The sequence below is a fragment of the Polypterus senegalus genome, chromosome 17, assembly GCF_016835505.1.
Source record: "Polypterus senegalus isolate Bchr_013 chromosome 17, ASM1683550v1, whole genome shotgun sequence".
In the NCBI taxonomy this organism is placed as follows: Eukaryota; Metazoa; Chordata; class Cladistia; order Polypteriformes; family Polypteridae; genus Polypterus; species Polypterus senegalus.
In genome coordinates, this window is record NC_053170.1 from 10327767 (window position 1) to 10350184 (window position 22418).

At 36.6% G+C, this 22418-nt stretch overlaps 1 protein-coding gene across 4 annotated transcripts in view; it reads right to left on the reverse strand.

Annotated features, from left to right (window-relative positions):
- atp6v0a1a (ATPase H+ transporting V0 subunit a1a) overlaps positions 1–22418 on the reverse strand; it is a 74268-nt gene that overhangs the window by 22540 nt on the left and 29310 nt on the right. For 2 of the 4 annotated variants that reach the window (XM_039740116.1, XM_039740115.1), the window contains exons 6-12: positions 17622–17704; positions 11618–11744; positions 10070–10152; positions 8576–8669; positions 6166–6378; positions 950–1100; positions 206–345 (exon numbers count right to left, since the gene is read on the reverse strand). In XM_039740116.1, coding sequence (XP_039596050.1) covers positions 206–345; positions 950–1100; positions 6166–6378; positions 8576–8669; positions 10070–10152; positions 11618–11744; positions 17622–17704 — 891 coding nt within the window. Of the gene's footprint in view, positions 1–205; positions 346–949; positions 1101–6165; positions 6379–8575; positions 8670–10069; positions 10153–11617; positions 11745–17621; positions 17729–22418 lie in introns of all 4 variants that reach the window. The other 2 variants (XM_039740114.1, XM_039740113.1) reach the window with 1 other exon arrangement.

Consider the following 22418-nt stretch of genomic DNA (forward strand, 5'->3'; position numbering starts at 1 on the left):
ATAAATATAAATTGCAAAGTTTGCCCATGATTAGAAAACAGTAAATTACTTTCTTTGCTTGACATTATGTATCAACTGTTCAATTTACTAAAAAATGTTGTGGCTTCAAGTGCAACATTTTGGTCATTTGGTAATGAGGACATGATTCCTATATAAATAAAAAGAGCTCATTCAGGACTGTTCAACACATCAATAGTTCTCTTACCTCGTTCTCACTTTTCTGAGACAGAATGCGACTCTCCCTCACAACCAGATAGACAGCAAAGCAGGTCATCAAAATTCCATGACCAAAGTCCCCAAACATGACAGCAAATAGAAAAGGAAAAGTGATAATGGTGTATGGTGCTAGGCAAAGAAAAAAAAGTAAATCAGTTAGTATGTTTGATGAATAAAAAAAAAATCCCAAAAATCCTCAACCTTCTCAAGAGAATAATGTCTAAAACATATATTTATTAATAAAGGTGGATCAAAAACTTTACTTATTATCCTTCTGGGTTCTAAAAGTTAGCACTTTCTAAATTTAATTAAGTCTGCTTTAAAATTGTGACACACATTCTTGTTATCAGTGATCTTGTGACTCCCCAAAGAGGTCCAAGACTTGGAATATTCTTTATATTATCTAACATGGAAATTCTTCCAGCACTGATAAGTTGTGTTGTGTTCTTAGAAGATATAGTGCATTCACCAGTTACCTGGCTTATTTAAATCTGAAAATGCCATATTATCAGTTTCCTTCTGAGATTTTTTCATTTGCAAAATGACAACATTAGCTTTTCCATAGTCAGGGACAAATTTAAAGAATGTGTTTGCCACAAGTAATAAACTGGTGAACAATATACAATAATACATGCCACAACAGACTTAACTGTATTAAAGAGGAGCTACAGAGGGCCTGAAACCAAATATGAATATAAACAATTAGGCCAGTAAGGAAATGGAGAGGATTTACCTGGGTTGATCTCTCTGTAGGTACCAATGCCATAAGCATCTACAATATTCTGAAATCCAGAGGTAAATTTGTTGGTCTTGTTATAGGTTGGTGGGGTTTGTTTGGTTTGCATTCGGTTCAGAATTGATGGAACTGTAGAGCCACTGCGTTCCTGTGAAAATCAGGTGGGCAGGGAGGGGGGAAGAGAGCCGGTTAAAGAGTAGGTAAGCTCTCCAGTTATACTCATACAACAATGGAAAGGAATGTTCAATCTTGAGAAATGGAAAACAAAATGTATGCTTGTAAATACTTGTTTCTGAGGAAGTCACTTAGGCCGTAGGCATTCAATAAACACACGCAATGGCAAAAGAGACAAAACACTTAATTAAACATCAATGGATACATCTTTGTATAAAAAAATATTTAATAATTTACGAGTTACACAAAACAGTCATTACCTTACAGTTTGCTTAAACATTTCATCTCTGAAAGCCAGAGATTATGAAAAAATACTCTGCATACCAAAATTCACAAAGTCCTGCCTCACCAAAGTGCTATATGTATAGCCTTGTTTGTACTAATGGAAGGATTGTCCTGAAGCTTTCAATAGTAAACACAGAGGTGGCTGCGTCGTTTGCAGGCTGCCCTTTTAAAAAAAATCAGCAACATCAGCAAGATAGTTGAACTGGGTCAGTTTCAACATTCAGGATTTCATTTTCCCATGTCTGGAATCTGTTAAAGAATCTCTAATGTACAAATGTAAATTTTTTATGCTTTTATTAAAAACTGGTATTTTGCTGCTTGGGCCAATTTGCATGCAGGTGGTATATGCTGCATTAAGTTTTTTTATTGTTACAATATTTGTAAGTCTGTACATATATTCTGCTTTCTGAGAATTATCTTAAAGGGTACATTCCTTATTTGACAACTGAACTCCTACACATTAATACGTTTTTAACTGTAATGTAACTGGCTACATTAGATAACTCATGATGAAATTAAAACTGCACCCAAGTATTACATTACCACACAAATCCTATACAAAGGCAAGTGTACATTTCTCATATTATTTCCAAATGACTTGGGAAAGCAGACAAAAGTGGACATCTATTTCACATTACAGCAGAGATTTCTCAAGCTCTCAAAAAGGCCAGTAGGTGTCAAGTGTATCTGATAAATCAGCGGTAAGGGACAAAAACTGGATGACATCCAGTCAATGTGTCAAATGTTACTTTACCACTATACTCTGTTTCAACAGAACCATTAATCATGAAAAGCAGAATTAAAAAAAGCAATCTAACACACAGACAGAGAGAGAGAGCGAGACAGAGAGAAGGAGAGAGGAAAAAAACACTACCTAAAATAGTCATGCCACACTCTAGCCTGGATTTCAAAAAGAAAAAAAGTATGCAGACGAACAGCTGACATGGATGTGGTCCAATTAGCCTCTATACTGCCAAATCAGAACATTTTCTTTAGTTTCTAAGGACCACCACCTGAAGATTCAGCAAATAAAATTGTGTACTGTAGTAGTCCATCTCGATCAGAAAATGTGTTATGAAAGAAAGTGTAGACAAGGGGAGACCACATATGATTGGTCACCACAACAGTCAGCTATTAAACAATAGGATGCTGTCATAAAAGTCTACCAAAAACAAATGTGCACCTTCTTGAAATATCAGTCACCATTTTTGTCTTAAAAGTTCAAGGTACAAACAGTGAGAAGAGAGCATTTTGTTTAAAACCCCGCTCACTTTGTCATAAATCTTTATTATATTAAGCTTAAAAATAAGATTTATTTCAAGAAAAATTGAGAACATTTTGATGCTAAATATGTCTTAATATACCAAACTACACATTTAGTAGTAAGAGAAAGATGCTAAAAGACTGGTTGGGACAAGCTGTCTCATTGGTACTATGTTATTACAAAGTTTTCTAAAATTATTTGTGGCACTGCACTGTTAACAATGCCACAAAACGCATTAAGAGAAACAGATGGGGGCAACATGCCAGTTGATGTCATGATTAAGACCGTGTGTTAGGTGAAGCTTTAAAAAGCTTTAAAAAAATAAAGGCGCTGAGAATAGGAGTTTGGCGTATATTACTGTATGCTAACCAGATGCTGCAAGTAGCTTAGTATAGAAGCCATAGAGCAATTTTAGTTGGCTATATGCCTAACAGTAAAATATTTAACAATGAACGGGGCAATAACTGGAACAATATAGCACCACAGCAGTTGCCTAATTGCTATTATTATGGCAAAGGAAACTCCCCTTTCACTACCAGGAGCACAGTGCAAAACTCTATCCAAGAGTATTTATCACCATTACCAAATGATGGACCATACAGACTTGATTGAAGAGTATGCTACAACAACAACATTTATTTATATAGCACATTTTCATACAAACAATGTAGCTCAAAGTGTTTTACATGATTAAGAAAGAGAAAAAAGACAAAATAAATAATTAAAATCAGGGAACACTAATTAACATAGAATAAAAGTAAGGTCCAATGGCCGGGGATGACAGGAGGGAAAAAAAAAAAAAAAAAAATCCAGACGGCTGGAGAAAAAATAAAATCTGCAGGGGTTCCGAGGCCACGAGACCATCCAGCCCCCTCTAGGCATTCTACCTAACATAAATGACCGCAATCAGTCCTCATTGTATTCTGGGTTCTCATGGAAGAATCTGATGATGATGATGGTCATGTGGACTTCTGGCCTTTAATCCATCAATGTAAGGACATCGCAGTGCTTTGTACTGACCAAAAACTAGGGGCCAAGTTTAAAAAAGCTACTCAATATGAAAGAGAAGGAAGCACAAAACAGTGTAAGAAAAGAAAAGGGTGTACATGCTGTCATAGTCTTCAGAGGATGAAGAATTCTTCCATTTGGTATCCATGGAGTCATATACAAACAGCAGATCAGAAAAGTGGGTTTAGTGCATTGTGTGTAAACAGTGGGATCATGCAGAATACACCCCAGGGGTTTAAACACTCATTGGTCAGAACTGTGGCTTCTCTGACCAAAACTGAGCATCACATTGTCTTATTTATTTATTAGGGGGCTTTGCCCCCTGCTCGCTTTTTTTTTCCCCTGATGGCAACACGAATTAGACGATCTACAAGTCTTCGACTTAAAGTTTAAATCCAAACAATATATTCGATCTCCTTTCGCCATTCCGTTATTTCACTGAGTAATAATTTCCATTTATTTGCGCTAATTCGATCTTTACTATCCTTTTTTTGAGACTTCTGAATTTTTGTACTCTCATTAACAACTAACCTGCTTTGCATATGTATCACGCCAACATTTTTGAAATCTTTTAATTCTCGCAGATACGCCTCTTCATTGGGAAGAAACACTACTTTTTTTTTTCCCTGATGGAAACATTTAGACGACGTACAAGTTTCCAACTTAAAATTTAAATTGAACAATATATTCAATTTCTTTTCGCTGTTCCATTATTTTATTGAGTAATATCTTCTGTTTGTTTGCGCTAATGCGATCTTTACTACCCTATTATTGAGACTGCTTTAACCTGCTCTGCATGTGTACCGTGCCGACGTTTTTGAATTCTTTACGATGTTCTACTTTGTCATCTACTCTTTGTTTTATTTCCGGCCCCGGGCATGATTAAATCTCTTAGCACAAACACTCGTCCCGCAGGACGTGAAAGTGTCTCTCTGAGAAAATCACGTCTCGTCTCCTTCCAAGATTTTTTTTATAATAGAGAGATTTGTTTTTGCATTTGTTAAGATTTTGCCGGAAATTCAACAATTTTGTGTTGAGTGTACAACTGTAGAGTTACACAAAACAAGAACTGTAATATTGTTGTTTTATGTATGTCGTCATATCATTTTGGTTTTCTATTCTACAGTATTTAACTTTTATTTCTAACAAAAGTATTGGGCTCAATTATTTCTCTGAAGATTTTGTGTTTTAAGACACCAAAAACAAGAATGGTGCTGCTGCTTGGGAATGCTGGAATGTTGGCACAGGTTGAAAAAGTCACACATTTTTTCAAGCTTATATGTGTATGGCTAATTAATGTTCTTTTTGCCACTTGCTTGGCACACTGTTAAGTGTGATTTATTTGCACACCTGCACTACTTGCTGGAGTGCGTAGTTATTCTTGTTATCATTCCACAGCTCACCACAGTATTTACTTCACATCGGTGAGGTCTAATGTGGTGTCTCTGGCTGAAAAAACTGAACAATGTATATTGTTAATAATTTTTACTAAAAACGACATTGAAAACTATAAAGACAACCCACCTCTCGTACAGTGACAACACACCAATGCCACTTGTCTTAAAAATTGCAGGCTTCAGTCAAGATAATTGAGGTTCAGCTGTTACACAGTAGTGTTATTTAGCAATTCACTTCATATGAAAGAAATGTTTTTATAAAGTAGGACCAATCTTTTTAATCTTCAGTTTGATTTAATAAAATATTAGTGCCAATCTACTATAGCAAGGGGAATTTTGAATCATGATGAGTAATTTAACTTCCTAATGAAAGTAAACAGAGCTCAGAAATAAGTGGCAATTCATGTGAATCCCCGAAGTAGAAGTCAGCCGTCAATGTTTGTCCTTACTTCCCACTTTATCAGAGTTAGCTTTTATAATTTCATTTTATTTGAAAGAAATCAGTTTGTGGGTGGGGTGCATTATAGAAAAAGCTAGACGATGCCCTGTATATGTACACTGAAAGACTAATCCTTGTAAACTGTAATTTTAAACCCTCACTGGATGAATTTCAGAAAAGGAATGCTCTGCAAACATTTCCCTTCAATGTCCCAGAGCCTCAAGTCCATCACCTGACTGAGTTCTCTGAAGTGAATACTGATAAAAGTAAAGTTGGAAGAAAAAAATTTCTAAATGCAAATTAAACAAAAGCCACATTTTACACTGATAAACCTTTGTCTACTTTGGGGTTCTCTTTTCTTTTTAGCATCCTTATAAATATGACGCAGCTCAACCAAACTTACAAATAAATAAAAGAAAAGCCCTGAGAAAAAAGACCAGGAGACATTTGTTAAGAACTGCCACAGATTTGCATTGAGCATAAGGGGTGCACGCTTCAAAATGTAAAATTAGCACAAAGTTTCTTTTGTGGTTTCATGTTTTAATCTCACAGCTGAACAATGTATTGGAATGTATTCATGAAACAATTTATAAATAGACAATGTCTCAACATGCACTTTTCTAAACTGTCTTTTTATTATACTTACAGTTCCTCTCCGCAGAGCAAACTGTATCGAATCCAGATCAGACACAGGGCACCAGACTTCAGCAATGAGACACTTTTGAGTAACATCAATATTACAAAGGTTCAGTGTGTGATAGATGGCCTTCATTTTTCGGACTTTAATAAACCACACCCTTATGGTCTTGGCAGCTGCTTGCAGAACTCTCTGGCGATGGTCCTCAGTTTGATTTAGAACCTGGAAGACAGCAAAGCTCTATTAGTAAAGAACATCAAGAAAATTAAATTAATATTTAAAATCTGTATTTTTGTTTGGTTTATTTTAAGAAAAACAAATGTTTGAATGAAATCTTCTGTATCAAAAGTGGCAATAAGCACTTATACGACAGGTTCCAAATATATCCATTCAATTTCTGGACATATTTTTAAATGAATATAAATGTATTTAGGGAGGCAAACTGGCACGTCTTGATGTCTCATAGATATGACATTCTGAGTTTAAATCCCACGCATGGTCATTAACTGTGTCTGTGTGAGTTATGTTAATTTGCAACTCCAAATTGGCTGTGTGCAACTGTGCCCTCCAGTAAACTGGTGCCCTGTCCTGGTTCTTACATTGCACTGGACTAAGAAGATCTGAGAATATTATGTTCTGAATACGTCTAATTTACAGTGCTTGACATGGTATCAGGATTCAACTGGCATTCCGTATTTAATGCAGTTGTAAGACAGAAACGTGCTATCTTTATGTTTCAGGTCTTTATAAGGATTTGCAATGGTAATAATCTCAGGAGGTCCTGAAGGGCCCCCAGATATTCCTATGAGGTTTACTAAATCCTCATCCTGCCAGCATGACACAGAGAGCTAACACGGCCGCCTACGCTGGCCTTTCTCAGAAAGTGATTCACTGTTCAGATATTAAGCCCCAATTTTGTTCTCTGTAGCCAGCTGCCTTTGTTTACACTTTCTCTGCCATCATTTACAGCCGTTGCCCAGTCTTAAATACACCGCCTGTTAAATGTTTTACAGAATTTTTTTTTTTGCTGTATAAATGTGGAAACTTTCTGCCTTTAAACTTTGATAGATTTTTGGAAGAAATATGATACTGATATTCTGGGTATGTGTTTAACCAAGCCCATATTTCAGACTTTACCATGCTTATTCATTATGGTTGACACTTATCTTGCAAGTAAAATAAATGAACATCTTTTCACACCACTGCTCATGTGTTCACAACAGATAAGAATGGCTAAAAAGCCTTGTGTTCATCATGGCTTCCACTCAGATTAAATAAATTTACCTAATCACTTTATTTAAGTTTAAATGAGCTGGATAAGGAGGTCTGGTATGTTCTAAAACATTGGGTTATTGTTGTGTTTTATTTTCAAATTATTATGCAGGACACTATTTATTGATTTACCTACAGAAAAGTTAAGATTTTGAGTTTTTTGTTTTAGTGACCTGAAATGTAATATTTTTTTTTATATTCAGTCTGGTTTGTGTTTCAGCAGAACAGATGCCTGAAGGTTTTTGATCTGAGCATAAAGTCTTGATTTTGACAGAAAATGAAAGTCAAAGGAAATATTATGAAATAAATGTATCAGTATGGAGAAGTAAGGTTGAAATCAGTGAATAGCTTGCCCACCACTTCAGACCCCTGACTTTAGCATTCAATAGCGTCAAGCCGGTTTAAAGTTTCCAGCTTTAGCCAAATGGGATAAACGTGTTTGTCTTCACAATGAAAAACTACAAGAACACAAAGAAAGTTATCAATGTGTACAGCATACAATTGTACTTTGGCAACTTTCATATCCTCAAATGTTAGGTTAAATACAGAATGAAGAGCTATGTGTAAGTAGGTTGGCCTATTCTCATAGAAGCTTTTGTGGTCTTATCACATCTGTCACAAGTGGAATGCATGTTTCAAATCCAGGCCATTCCTCATAGTATTGCCGTCCTAACAAGCACTGACTGACAGCGCTGTGAACGGCATGGTCTGTCTGGCTATACATGCAACATCTCTGAAAGAAAGTCAGCTGATTTTAATAGTTGTTTTAACTTTCACTTCCTTAAATGAAAGGACTTTGCTTCATCAGCAAAAAGTGAAGCAAACCTTGGGTCTACCAATTATTGGAGTTTCACTTCTGCTTTATTTTTCAATATGTTTTAAGGGATGCAAACTTTTGGATTTCTGATTTGAACTTTATGACATATCAATAAAGTACACTCTTTCATCCATGTTGGATGGTGAACATATGAACTCTACTTGTATTTTTGTTTCTTTGTGGCAAAAAAGCAACAATGACTCTCTGGTTTTGAGCAATACGTAAAGAGAATTTAAATTATGAAGGGGAACGCATTTCTCATTTCGGCCTAAAGTACTGTTAAATTGTTTTGTTTTCAACCTAAAATTGATTAATTCAGAAGATCATTACCATCTGAAGGTCGTCAATTCGAGTGTTAACCCCTGTTGCCATTTCTTTCCTCTCCTGTGGAGTTTCAGGACAGGGATACAGAGATGCACGAAACCTACAAGAAAGTGAACTGAGTCTTAAAAAAAATTATTACTGCAAGCAAAATAGTTTCAAATTATGCCTATTGTTATGACTGACTTTCAAAATGTTCACAAAAATACCCTCTTGAAAATACAATACAATTTATTTTTGTATAATCATACAAGAAGTGCCGCAATGGGATTTAACAGGCCCTGCCTTTTGACATTCCCCCAGCCTTAAATCTCTAAGAAGTTATGAAAAATAACTCCCATAAAAAAGCCCTTGAAGGGGAAAAAAAATGGAAGAAACTTTAAGAAAGGCAATTCAGAGAGAGACCCCTGTCCAGGCAGGTTGGGTGTGCAGTGGGTGTCAAAGAGAAGGTGGTCAATACAATACAATACACAGAACAGAAGACAAGTAATCCTCAATACAGTATAACAGCAAAATAAAAATATTACAAGTACAGAGCAGAATTTAACAGTAGATGATATCACATAATATGATTTGGATTTGTTTAGAGTCCTGGATACCTCAGCCATCAAGCTGCCTCCTCCAACTGGCCATTCCACAACTGGGATAGCGCTGGGCCAGCCATTCGGATGAAAGGACCCCTGGACCTGATGATTCCTGTGATCCTCCATCAGAGGTGACTTTACCTTAGGCTGGCAAAACCACTTGGCAGGTGGGCAGTGGCAGTTTAACATTCATGAGATAAAATGCTTAAAATGCATACATTTTCATTTTAAAAAAAATAATCTTCAATGTTATTTTAAAATGCACAAACTGTTAATTTGTAACAAACAGGCTGAAAAAATGCACCAAGCAAGTTAAGCAAGATCTCCAAAGCATAGTCTTGTTTTCCTAATAATTCTTAGTATATTTAATATCCCCATATAGTAATAAATCATCTTCTGCCTTTACAAGTGGTTGCTAATTTGGTTTGCAATTTGTTTAAGTTATAGTTAACTTCATTGTGACTGAATGAGAGTATTTAAGCCAGTGTGCCCTGTGAAGAACTGCTACCTAACTCTGCCAGGATGAGTTCTGACCATTGCAACTCTAAATTGCATTAACTGAGCACAGTAATGAAAGGATGGATTTTTGGCACCCACCAACAACATCCAACAACATTGTGTGGAGAATTTAAAATGTATACTTTCAAAAGCTTTGTTAGACATAAAACTCTAAGAGAGAAGAAAATACAACATGCAATACATAATCCCTAGGGTGCCTGCACACTATGTATGACCAACTGACAATAAAAGAGTAAACTTCTTAACTAGAATCTAATATATGTATTTATAAAGAAGTTTAAACAACATGTGCTGCTCTTAACACCAAATAACCTAAACTGTGACATTTAAGAGTGCAAGTCACTTGCCCTTTGGTAAATTTTAAAAACCTCCCAACCATTTTTCAGTTTATAATCATTACCCTTCACAAATCTTCTTTACTCTGTTCTTCAGCTGATCGCCTTGAAAGAAGATGATAAAAACGGATTTGTGCACCTGGTCTCCCTAAAATAATACAAAAGTGAAATAGACTGTCACAATTTAAAAAGGAAAACAAAACAGTTCATCATGTATAAAAAAATATTGTGGTGCTAATAGCAACTGAATCATCAAACAATTTTCCTACTTTTACAATTCTTTCATAGAGTCACATATATATGTAACTATAAATGTACTCAGAATCAATCACCTGTGTGCCAGCTACTGTTTGTACTTAGACTTTGATCTAAACCAGGAGTTTAAATCTCAGCAAACCACAGAACCACACAAACATCACAAATAACCAGGGAAGTAGGGAACGCAATAATGATTGCTTTTTGCAGTAGTCAGTGACAATCTGACTCTTCTCTGAGCCTCAGCACCCAATTCTACCAAATTTTGAACTTCTTTCTGACCTAACAGAAAGACAGCAGAATAAATCCTCACTTACTCTGAAATCTCAGCACTAGTATATTACATTTTTCACATGCTCTTTTCATTTTCAGCCATGCCATTTTTAGCTAAATGGCACAACAGAAATGAGCAGCATTCACCAGTGTGATTGACATCTACTAAAAACATATCTTAAACACCAGTGTGTGACTATCAGAAAAAGCTGCTTTAGAAAGAACATTGTAGAAAAAAAAATTAAAGTCTAACTGGCTAAAACCCAGAGTGGGATTTAAACAAAACAACTTTATGAGAATATGTTAGAAGACAAAAGAAGCAATAACTATAATAGAAAAATAAACAGTTGGTTTAGCCAAGGACTTCACTCACAAGCATAATTAAACTTATAATTATAATTTTGCCAAAAAACCTGCAGCTACTGTGGTCCTCCATGAATGCTTACACAATAAGAACTGAAACCCTCATGGTCTTCTACATAATTAAAAATCACTAACTAACATCACAAAATAACATGGCATAACGACAATTTCACAGTACAAATTTTCAGAACTTTTTAATAACAGTGGAGCACAAAACAGTAGTGGGTTGTCAGTTTACAATGGTTTTTTTATATGCATTTTTGAACGTTCATGTCAAATTACATCTATTTTGGCAAAAAGGAAAGGGCAGACAACAGAGTACTGTTGCTAACAGAATATACAAAGGACAACTGTGACCCTTCCGTGCCTAACAACGGCTTACAAGTTCTCTTTTAATGGAGCTTTTAACTTGGATGTGTGGGAAGTGCAGTAAGTGGTTACAGTGTGTTGTTTTTGAACACAGAATTGACAGCAACTGGCACCAGAATCACAAAATCAACAGACACATATTTTACATTCTATACTATCTCTTAAAATAGGACTGCAAAAGGGATGAATTATGGTGCCGTTCAAAAGCAGGCCAAAGCCTATTTCTCTTTTGAATGCAAAACACAAAAAAAAAATTAAAATTAATGAATAAAGATAAAAGGTGTTCAAAACATTTTCACAAATTTACAATCAAAAAAACAGTGTCAAGAATAATTATACAATTTAACACTAACAGTGACTGGGTCTTCCAAAGGGTCTTCGATTTCAGCTTGCCGCAGGAAAACATTGCCTCGACACACTCTCCACAGCATTCTCTCAAAGGTTGGGATCCTCTCACGATTGATTACACCAGCTACAAAGCTACATAGAAAAGCTCAGTTTAGATCTTTATTATTAAGGTAATTAAAATGCATTTTAATAAAACTTCAAATTACCTCAATATATTACAGTTTCAACAATAGGCACAGGGAATAAACTTTCTAGTGAGTAATGTACAGTGTTTTAGTACCTTACTTCACTACTAGTAGCTTTACTTGAGATTTGTAGTACAATTAATTCTTGTTTTGATTTGTTCTTTCTTTAACAGTAAAAATATTCAAGAAATGTCAAGCATAGATAAACTGTCAAACCCAAATAACACCATTCAGAGTCTCTGGTGTGGTTGGAAGCCAGAGCTTATCATGAGGAACACCAGGAGCAAGGCAGCATGTAACGCTGCACAGAGCACCATTGCAGGGCACACACCCACACCACACCCGTACTCGCTCACACTGGGCCACGTTTAGAGCCATCAGTTTACCTAACCAGCATGTCTTTGGGGACATAGGAGGAAAACCCATGCAAACACAAATAGAATATGCAAACTTCACATGGGAAGATAGGATGAAAAGACACAAACTGAAGATGGTGCCTCCAGGTAGCTATGCTAATCAGTGTTTCACCATATCACTCTCAACAGAATTAGCTAGAAGAAAACATAAATCACATTTTAATCTTATAAAGTATAAAACAAAGTAAAAAATAGAAAAACGCATGAAAAAAAGCACAATATATGACACTACAGAAAAATATTTTACTGACCTAATGTTGAAGGTTAGCAGTCAAAAAACTGGAGTACCCTTGGAGTTATACTTACCCGCAGTTGGATAATAAAATATATATGGTACTGTATTTACAAAAAAATGTCATATGAACATGATGCCTATCATCATTAAAGGGGTCCTTATAAAGGTGCCTTTAACAACAGATCTTTTTTTTTATAAATGCACCTCATCACAACAGGTAGCCAAAATCTATAATAATGAAGGTTATCTGAGGGCCTTGCGTTTAATTGTAAACTAACAAAAACTGCTCTTCTCAACTGGACAGCATTGTTAACAAATACTGTATGTATGTGACAGCCAGAGCGGCTGAGTGCACTTCATAAGCACCTCCCACATACAGAGATAATCCATTACACTTTAAAACCTTTCTTATCATAATGCATACAGTGAGGTGGAACTTGTGAAGTTGTGATGAAAGGAGGCTATTGTGATAGATCTCAGCCCCCTGAAAACTACAAGGAAAGCAAAAGGTACATTTTTCTTTATTAAGCCAAAAAGCAACCCCAGGCAGGGTCACACAGAACTGGGAGCTCAGCAAATAAAAAGAACCCCTTCCACATTTACTTATTGCCTATGCAGTCAAACGTAAATGGCTGATGAATGCTGTTCTGTTCAACTGGGCAGCTCACACACTTGCTCACCACATTAAATCACTCTGCTTCCAATCTCCTGTTGAACTTCAACTCTAACTCTCTCTCACTATAGACGTTGGGCTCTTGTCCTCTTAATAGTTGAGTTTTTGCTTCAACCATCTAATAGCTTTGCATTTGACAAAGCTCTGGCCAATGAGTCTGAGTCACTTTCAGAGTCTGGGTTGGATTTTCATTTGCTCAAGAACAACAAGGCTGCTATTGTTCTAATTGGGCCAGATCTATTGCTGCCTGCACAGTCCCATGCATTTTCTTTATGTTAAAAGTGTGACCTCATCATCTCTGATGTCTCCCCTCTCGCAACCTTCCTGGGGAGAGGTACAGTCATCCTTGCCCACTGCTGAGTCACCTGACCACTAGCATCCTACAAGAGTACTCTGTGTTTCCACCCTGGCCTATCTCTCTCACACACTTGTGCTAAAGCCCCTCCCATTGTACACCACAGATATACAGCATACACTTCACCAAAACCTATGTTTCTACAATTGCCAAGGCCACTGCTATTTCTCTCTTGTCTTAACGTTTTCTCCAGGCCATAACTATGTCCTGTGTCATTCTTGGCAGTGCCAATAGAGCCTGTAAACTTTATCAAGGTGCTTTACTTTTATTGACTTTGCACTAAAGCAAGCAGTTTTCATCAGTGTGATAGCTTCTAACAAGTCTACACCCCAGTATATTACAGTGATCCCTCGCTATATCGCGCTTCAACTTTTGCGGTTTCACTCCATCGTGGATTTTAAATGTAAGCATATCTAAATATATATCACGGATTTTTCGCTGGTTCGCGGATTTCTGTGGACAATGGGTCTTTTAATTTATGGTACATGCTTCCTCAGTTTGTTTGCCCAGTTGATTTCATACAAGGGATGCTATTGGCGGATGGCTTAGAAGCTACCCAATCAGAGCATGTATTACATATTAACTAAAACTCCTCAATGATATACGATATGTTTAACACGCGGTGCTTGATTGTTTGCTTTTCTCTCTCTCTCTCACTTTCTCTGACATTCTCTGCGCCTGACGGAGGGGCTGTTTGCACAGAGGCTGTTTGCCTAGAGGATATGGACGCTCCTCTACAAAATGCCGCTTTATCGCGGTGCTTCGGCATACTTAAAATCCCAAAAGCACGTATTGATTTTTTTGATTGTTTGCTTTTCTCTCGCTCTCTCTCTCTGACATTCTCTGCTCCAGACACGCATTCCTTTGAAGAGAAGATATATCTGAATTCTTTTAATTGTGAGAAAGAACGGTTATCTCTGTCTTGTCATGGAGCACAGTTTAAACTTTTGACTAAAGGGTGTTATTTCATGCCTAGAGGGCTCTAATAATGTTAACAGTGTGGGAGAGTTTATAAGGGCTTAAAATATATAAAAATAACCATACAAACATATGGTTTCTACTTCGCGGATTTTCATCTATCGCGGGGGGTTCTGGAACGCAACCCCCACGATCGAGGAGGGATTACTGTGTAGCATTTCATGTTCTATACAAATAACCTAAAAAAGCAAAAAAAATCAATTCCTCAATATTAAATTTCACAGTGCAACTATACTGATACTCAAACATTATTTTTAAAACACATTTACTTGATTGAGATGCAAAGAATGCAAATGATAACCAAATTATAATGTGTGTAAATGCTTTTCTTTACCCAAATTCAATTAGTGAAAATTAAAGGTTTTCTGCAGTCCAGCTTTTAATAAAAAGTGTTATAGCTGGCCATCAGACCTTACTCGTATTCTATGTTAATTAATGTTGACTTATTTTACTTTCTTACTGTGTCTTTTATTCTTCTATTCTTTATTATGTAAAGCACTTTGAGCTACATTTTTTGTATGAAAATGTGCTATATAAATAAATGTTGTTGTTGTTGTAGTTAAACCAATTCTTGGAGCAAACAAACATTTTCAGAGTTAATGTTTGCCATTAACATGTGTGGTAGATTAACTGGGTTCACAGTCACACATGTGCGGCCCACTGAATGAGTTGTTACTTCAATTATTGACAATATGGGCCACCATCCAAAAAAAAAAAAAGGGTTCCCCTCTCCTGATAGAGAGCCTCAGATTCTCATCACTATGCTGATAATTTTAACAAAATGCATGGGATTTAGGCTTACCTGGTATGGACATCTGTACTCATAAGCATAAGTGTGGGATTTTAAGGCCATTTGTGACAGGTGCCGGTTAAACATAATCTATTTTAAACACCATTAGCTGTTAAATAATGTCAATTTGTGTTGCAATATAGTAACACTTCACTCCCAAGTTTCTCCTGCTCATTCATGTCAGTCAACGACACAAATGCAAAGAGAATATGATCCCTGGATTAGTGGTGCATGAAAATGTTTTCTGTGGGCCGATCAAAGAATATGTTTTTTAAAAGCTGAATTAGACATGCAAATGTAATCTGTTTCTGTACAAAAGAGTACTTTCTTTTCAATCAAACACAGCTGCTCCTGCTGCTTCCATGACATAATTAAGGAAATTTGCTTAACAGTTTAAAAGGTCATTTCATACTGGTCTGAAAATTTGAAGGCTTATTCTCTAAGCATATATTTAGAATTTTGAAAAACTGCTTGGTTGTGGGGCATTGAAGTATGTTTTGTATGTGTTTAAAGAAAATCAAATTATATGTGTTTTTGACACAAGGAGTTCAAACACGCAAGGCAACAGCACTGATAATCGCCCAATCATTTAGTTCAATCACATCCAATGCTATCAAATAAACTGGCGTCTGGTTAAATTACAAACCAGGAAACAGATCTGAATGCAAAGTCCTTCATTTAAGTAGGGTGAATTTCATCTTCTAATATCTACTAACATGATGCTACATCATTTTAAACATCACTACGACTCAATGCCAACTATACAGAGATGTTCCAACCAAATGTATTGATCTCCACACATCTGCAGGTCCCCACTGCTCCCAAGACTGATTTCCACAGCTTCACCAATGAAACCCCAGAATTTAACATTAACACAGTAATATGTGTCATTTTGAAGACTGCCATCCATCCTAAGCATGTCAAATTTCAAAGGTGAGCTATAGAATCTGTCAGAAAAATCCTAGAGATGTGGTGTTTCTAAAGGATGAGTAAGCAGAACTTGTGCATATGAAACTTCTACAACATTTTCTTTTCAGTAAGGCACTCATGTGGGAAATTCTACTGTCCAAAGGAGGACAACTTTGTTACTTACTAGCTGAAATACCTGGCATTGCCCAAGAGAAAATACTTTTTTTTTTAAATTGTTTGTGAAAAATATAATTAAAAAAACACAACTTTAATAATAAAAATAAATTAACAAACAATGAAGACTCACTACTATGTCTGTATTTTTCAGTGAAGTGACTTATTATATACGTAACACCAACACGTTAGCTACAATGCTACAAAACAAATGACATTTCGTTCATTAATGAATAAACAAAAATCACAAAGAGAGCTACAAAATAAATATAGGATGTTTATGGTAGATAAAAATTAAAATTGCTTACATATCTTAAATATAATTTTGGAATAGGTTCAAGGTAGTGTAAAAACGATGGGAAAAGCGAAGCCTTTTTCAAGGTTTTTTTAAAGATTAATTTTTGTTTTGTGGTGTAGTAATAAGTTTTTACATGCAGAATTTTTGAAGATGAAAAAAGTCAATTAAATTAATATTATTATTAGGTTGATTTAATTCTATTACCACTACAACACTGTTACAATAAGAATAATACAAGATGAAAATATAGTTAACAAAAAAAAATATTAAAAGACAAATAAATAATACTACGGCTTTTTCATGATAAAACTGTCAGTTGCTTTTACGGAGCACACCAGAAATGTTCAGAGAGTCAACTGGATGGCAACATACATACAAGACCGCAAGATTGTTACAGTCTGCTTTATATATAAGATATCCTTCTACTCACATGCGTTTTACCAAAAAAAGTTCTGCAGAGTTCCCGGACAGGAAGTAATTAAAACATCTGGAGTATCTAATCCAGTCTTCCCTTTCCTCCATTTCTATCAGTTGCACTATTATAATGATTTAAAGTACATAAAGCTTTGCTGGAATCTGGAACAGCCCGGCCCAAAAAGTTTAGCAGGTTCCTAGTCATTTATTAAGAAACAAATAGGTGTAATACAGCAACAACCCTGTGATTAACTAACTAAATAACTGAAAGGCAATTAACAGTCTGTTGATGATTTCTACTTCTATGTATCCATTTTAACCTACTTTATTTGTGAAACAGTCAAAGATCCACCCTTTTTCTGAGCCCTAAAATGAATAAGTTTACCAAAGACAATTGTCATTTTAATGTGCATGAAACCAAGCAGAAATTCAAGAACATGCAAATTTCAAACAGTAGGCATTACAGCCTAACTAATCAGAAACGAATAATTTTGAATATGTGATTCTGCCCATTATGGTCTACAATTTAAACCTAAAATTCACTGGAGAAGTCATATATTAACATGCACAGTTGCCACTTACCCAAGTCTTAGTGGTGCCCCTCTCCCCACCTCACTTGGGTCCAGCAGCGAAGAGGACTCCTCCAGCAAGTCAGGATCCGCCATCTGCTGATGATGATGCAATTCAGCCTGAATTCACAAACCAATTAATATCTAATGAAGCAAGTTAGTGGCATGCGGTGGAGGTAAGGAACCAGGAAGATGAGGCCGTAAAAATAAGGAAAATAATAATGAAAATGAAAAGATGGGGTTAAAAGAAAAAAAGGGTAAAATCGTGAAAGAACATGGCGTCAGGAAGAAGGAAGACAATTCTGATATTGGGAGAAAAATTTTCAAAGGACTTTATTTGGTATTTTTTTGATGATATTATGGGGTTCTGATGTCACCCATTAATGTTCAATTTCCTGTCTGGTTTTTAAAAATTAAAATACCTTGAGCCCCTAGGACAGGTTTAAGATAAACAGGGGAGGGAGAACTTTTTCTGTCAAAATGATCAGAGTGGCCATCACAACTATAGGAGAGTTGGTGAGCTATTGGTACAAAGAAAACTGAGAATAGAAAATCCTCCAAACTAATCAGGCAGAAATTATTACTGGTTCATAATCCTATCAGTTAAATACATAATCAGCGCAGTCACTGGACAAAACAGATGCATTGTTGGGTGGAGCAGCTGAACTATGAGAAGAAAGCATATATGAAATGAATAGCCAACAAATGTCAATGCCTACTAAACTGCCGAAATGACCTCATAGTCACAGTTTAAGAGAATTCTAACTTAATTAAAATATGTAAAATATATACAGTGTTTGTAAAAAGCATTCAGGCCTCTTGGAAGTTTTCTCATTTTCTTGTTATACAACATTGAATCAGTAGATTTGATTTAAAATTGTAGGACATTAATCAACAGAAAATACTTTTTAAGGAGAAATCGGAAATCTTAGTGATTGGCAAAAATGGCTATACATAAACTTGATCCATTATGCTTAAAAGTCAAGATAGAGGTAAAGAATTTAGGGTAATTATTGACTCTGACCTAAATTTTAAATTACATATTAATCAGATTACTAGGACAGCATTTTTTCACTTAAGAAATACAGCAAAAGTTAGCTCCCTTATAAGATAAGATGTGGAAAAATGAGTTCACGCTTTTGTTTATAGTCGACTAGATTACTGTAAAGCACTCCTCTCTGGACCACTCGAAATAGACATCAATCGGTTGCAACTGGTGCCGAACACAGCTGCCAGAATCTTAACTAGGAAAAGAAAATCCGAGCACATCACACCAGTCTAAGCGTTGCCATTTAGAATTGACTTTAAAATACTGTTTATGGTTTACAAAGCCTTAAATAATCTTGTTCCATCCAATAGCTTGGAATACCCAAATCATAAGCTTAGATCTTCAAATGAGTGTCTGCTTAAAATTCCAGGAGCTAAACTTAAAAGAAGTGGTGAGGCGGCCTTCTGCTGTTCTGCACCTAAAATCTGGAATAGGTGACCGATAGAATTTCCCCAGGCTACCTCTCTGTCACCTCTTTTCATCTTCTGAAACTTTATGAACTTTATGCATGGCATTATAGCCCGGCTCACCCCATGGGATTTGCTTCTGTTTATTACAGAAGTGAATAAAACTTTGCAGCAGCACGTACCTATCACCATGCTACATAACCTGTCCAAAGCCACCAGGGGACAAAGCACGTTTGGACCAATGCTCCCTGAAGTTATATCACCAGTTCTGTCCCATCTCTATTTGTAATACCACAGCACGCTTCATCTCGTCTTTTGTTGTGTGTTTACACTTTGAAAAATGAGAATGCGATGCAAACGCAGCCCGCGATTGAAAAAATTTCTCTGCCTACCTGTTTATCTCGTCTGACGGTAGCTGAAAAGCAGCATCAGGAGAGAGCAGCCTGAAGTACAGCAGCTGGTGATCTGTCGTGTCCAACAGCAAGCCATGCCGTCTTGTGAAGTCCAGTAGCCAGCTCGGCTCTCAACGGATCAATGTCTGTGTATTTATCCCACGCGAACCTTGCTGTAGATGCATTGGCTGCGCGAAGCGCTCAGCTGGCAGCAGATCTGCTGGCGCGGCATCGGCTGGTGTTTGATCAGCTGATGCCGGCTTCTCACTCTCTTGCTTGATCTCCTGGTCACTGTCAATAAAATCCGATTCTGAAAAATCAGAGTCCGACTCCGCGATAATGCGCAAAACATTGTCATTGTCTGCCGAGTGTTTTCTTTTCTGCACTCGCCTCGCTCCATTGTCACATGTCGATACCATCTTGCCATTGTTTACATTTCGCAACTCACGCACACGCTAGGATTAGTTGCCGAGTCAACGAGTCTATCATTCTTCCAAGCACAGAGGGAATGCCTGTGACGTGACAGTGAGATTTGTCGCCATTAACAGCTGATTATCGCCCTCTATCCCTGGATGTCGACTTTAGTCGACATTCGCCCTCAACCCCTCCTGTCGACAAAAGTCGACATCCGCCCTAAAAGAGTTAAGGTGTAGCACTTTAAAAAACTGCTAACAACACATTACTTTAACATGGCTTTCTCATCGCTTCATTTCAGTGTAACCCTGATATTCTGTATATGCATTGAATTATCTTTTTTTTTTATGGCTCAGAAATCCCTACTAAACCCTACTTTCTCTGCTGTTCTTTTTCTGTGGTGCTGATCTGTGCCACCACCACCTAATCAAACTACCGTGCAGTCCCTACATTGATGAACTGAAGACCAGAGGTCCACATGACCATCATCGTCTAATTCTTCCACGTGAACCCTTGATGTCAGGTAGAATGCCCTGTGGGGGCTGGGTGGTCTCGTGGCCTCAGAACATCTGCAGATTTTTTTTTTCTTCAGTTCTCTGGAGTTTTTTTTTTGTTTTTTTCTGTCCTACATGGCCATAGGACCTTACTTTATTCTTTGTTAATTAGTATTGCCTAATTTTATGTTTATATTTTTCCTTTCTTTGCTTTTTTCATTTTGTGAAGCACTTTGAGCAACATCATTTGTATGAAAATGTGTTATAGAAATAAATGTTGTTGTAATGTCAAAGTGAAAACAAATCACAGTGGACTAAATTAATTACAAATATAAGACACAACGTAATTTATCAAAGTATTCACCCCCTTCAAGTCAGAATTTAGTAAAATGGCAGCCATGACAGCCTTCAGTCTGTGTGCCCAGCTCTCTATCAGCTTTACTTGGACAAAGCCATTTTTCTACATTCTGTTACTGCAAAATGGCTCCAGCTCTATCAGGTGTCATGGTGATTGTGATTGAAAATCCCTTCTGAAGTTCAGCCACAAATTCTCAATTGGATTGAGATATGGACTCTGACTCAGCCACTCCAGGATATCATTGGTATTTTAAAGCCATTCCTGTGTAACTTTGGCTTTATGCCTGGGGTTGCTGTTTTGCTGGAAAACAAATCTACTCCCAGGGTGCAGGTTTACTTGCAGACTGCATCAGGTTTTCCTCCAGGATGTCCTTGTATTTTGCTGCATTCGTTTTATCCTCATAAGCCCTCCAATGCCTGGTGCAGAGAAGCATCTCCAGAAGCCTGTTGCTGTGATTCATGGTGAGGATGGTGTGTTTTTGATAATGTTCAGTGATTGGCTTATACCAAAAATGGCATTTAGTCTGATAACCAAAAAGCTCAATGTTGGTCTCTATAGACCACAGAGCCATCTTCCAGCTGACTTTGGGGAAACTTCAGCTAAGGCACCCTGAGTGGTTTTTGTTTTCTTTGCCAGTCTCCTATAAAGGTGTGGCTGGTAAAGGACCTGGGAAGCAGTTGTCGTCTGCACAATCTCTCCACTCTGAGCCACTGTAGCTTGTAAATCTTTCCGAGTTCTCATAGGTCTCTTTGGTCAAGTCTTTTTGTGGGTGGGAGGCCATACTCTTTCCAATTCTTCTGGACAGATTTAACTGTACTCCAAGGGATATTCAGTGACTTTGATATTTTCTTCTATCCATCCTCTGACTTGTGTTTTTCCATAACCTTTTCTTGAAGTGTTATTTTGTCTTTGTTATGTATGTTAGGCCACAATACGGACTCGTCACAACTTGGACCTTCCGGATGGAGGTGTATTTATACTACAATCAGCTGAAACTCCTTGACTACAGGCAGGTGATCTCCATTTAACTAATGATGTGGCTTTTAAGACCATTTGCCCGCATCATAGATAACTTGTATCATATTATAAAAGGTGGGCACTTGTGTGATCAACTATTTTGTGTTTTGCTTTTGTAAATATTTAGACAACTTTGCAGAGACCTGTTTTTACTTGAGCATTAAGAGTCATTTTCTGTTGATCAGTATGAAAACCACAGAAACTCAATATTGTTTAACAGAAAAAATGTGAACATGTGTGTTTCATATGCAAGAAGTTTAAGCATTTTTGTGAATAAATTAGTTATTTCTTCAGAGTGTGTATAACGCTTAAACGTAAAACAGACACATGTTAAAGTTTTGCTACTGGCAGTAGATTTTGCTTGTGAGCTACATGAGTAAAGAATGGGATATAATTTAAGACTCTGACAGTCGTTCTTAGCAAGAATAACAATGCAACAGCTTTTGAGGTTATGTATATCAACAGCTGCAATTAATGTGGAATGTTAAAAATATAAACGTCAATTATTAATGCAATTTAAAGATTCATCATTTGCATATATTATAAAATAGCAAAATACCCGCGCTTCGCAGCGGTGAAATACTGTCTGAATATTTTTATTAATAAAAAAGTAAACATTTTTAGACTGAATGAAAATATGTAAAAAATTAATTGTTAAGGATCTCTCTGTATACCACGTT